This window comes from Austrofundulus limnaeus, unplaced genomic scaffold (assembly GCF_001266775.1).
Source record: "Austrofundulus limnaeus strain Quisiro unplaced genomic scaffold, Austrofundulus_limnaeus-1.0 Scaffold2130, whole genome shotgun sequence".
Lineage (NCBI taxonomy): Eukaryota > Metazoa > Chordata > Actinopteri > Cyprinodontiformes > Rivulidae > Austrofundulus > Austrofundulus limnaeus.
This window is the reverse complement of record NW_013954532.1, coordinates 7,974-9,312: the sequence shown is the minus strand read 5'-3', so window position 1 is coordinate 9,312 and position 1,339 is coordinate 7,974. Positions and strand designations below refer to the sequence as shown.

Sequence of the window (1,339 nt, the reverse complement as noted above, 5' to 3'; positions counted from 1 at the left end):
GATTATAAAACAGAAATGTTAATTAATCATCATAAATGTTTTGCAGTGATTTCTCTTAGAGTCTATCAGAAGAAAGATTATGAAACAGAAATGTTTCATAAACTGAAACCTGTTTAAGATTTAATTTTCAAACCTCAGATTTTTAATCCTCTGACATTAATGTTGTTTATTGTGTGTTATTCAGGGAATTCAGGGGGACGCAGGAAGTCCTGGTACACCTGGACCAAAGGGTGTTAATGTGAGTAATCTGTTTCAGTCTAATCCCTTATAACATGATGAGTTATTACACTGAAAATTGTATAATTTCACCTTCATAGGGAGATTACGGTGAAAAGGGTGAACAAGGAATTCCAGGAACCAATGTAAGTTAGTTTCCACACATTTTCACTGGTTCTGCATGAAAAACAGAAAGTCTTTCCTGATAGTCCAAACAATGTCTGGACATCTGAAGTCTGATTAGTTTTAAACTTTAACAAATGGAAAGTCCTGGTAAAATAATTAACTTTTGAAAGGCTCATTTTCCACAAAGGAAGTGGGAAGTGAGGGGCATGATTGTGCAAACAGATGGAGCTTTGTTGATTTACTCTCCATACTTCCTGTCTACAACACTGTGGGGGCTTTAAGACCTTTGGTTATGTCTGAAGTTTAAGATGTTAAAAAATGTTTTACTAATGCAGTAATGCAAATATTTCTTTCTATGGTCATTAGGTTAATTGTTTTTAGGTTTCAGTGTGTTTTAGAACCTTCTGCTGTCAGTAAAACAAAATAATTAGTAACAAATGTCCAATGTTATGCTTAAATGTCAGTTTGTATGTCAAGTCTGAAGAACAGAGTGATTGTTTCACCATCTGACATGTTGACGTGGAGCCAGCTGGAAGAACATTGCAGTTCTTCTGCTGCCAGGAAGGGAGCTGTGTGCTTRTTCCTATAAAACGGAAATGGAAAAGCAGTATGGAGTGTTCATGTAGAGCTGAAATATCAGGTGTAGTTCATCCTGAGCTTCTTAAACTTTTTGGGCCCACTGTCATTTCTCTTACAAGCTTTCATTACTCAACAATAGAAAGAARAAGTGCAATCACCTCAGAGAAATAACATCAATATTCAGTTTGTACACAGAAACTGAACAAGTGTTGTGTAACTGAGCTCAGTAGTGAATGACTGCACAGAATCTATTTTTGAGTACTTTGACTAGTGAGGGTTGCTTTAATTTACCACTGTATTTGTGACTTAATGTTTTGTTTTTCATTGATATGGTTTCTGAAACTGATTTCCAGTGTTGTATAAAGTACCACAAAGTGATACTTGAGTAAAAGTACAAGTATCTTACCAAAAAATGACT

The 1,339-nt window shown here is 35.2% G+C and overlaps 1 protein-coding gene across 3 annotated transcripts in view; it reads left to right on the top strand.

The window, feature by feature from the left end:
• LOC106537099 (collagen alpha-1(XXII) chain) overlaps positions 1-1,339 on the top strand; it is a gene marked incomplete at its 3' end in the record, with an annotated part of 27,776 nt that overhangs the window by 21,850 nt on the left and 4,587 nt on the right. For all 3 annotated transcript variants that reach the window (XM_014034468.1, XM_014034467.1, XM_014034466.1), the window contains 2 exon segments: positions 185-238; positions 318-362. In XM_014034468.1, the coding sequence (XP_013889922.1) occupies positions 185-238; positions 318-362 (99 nt within the window).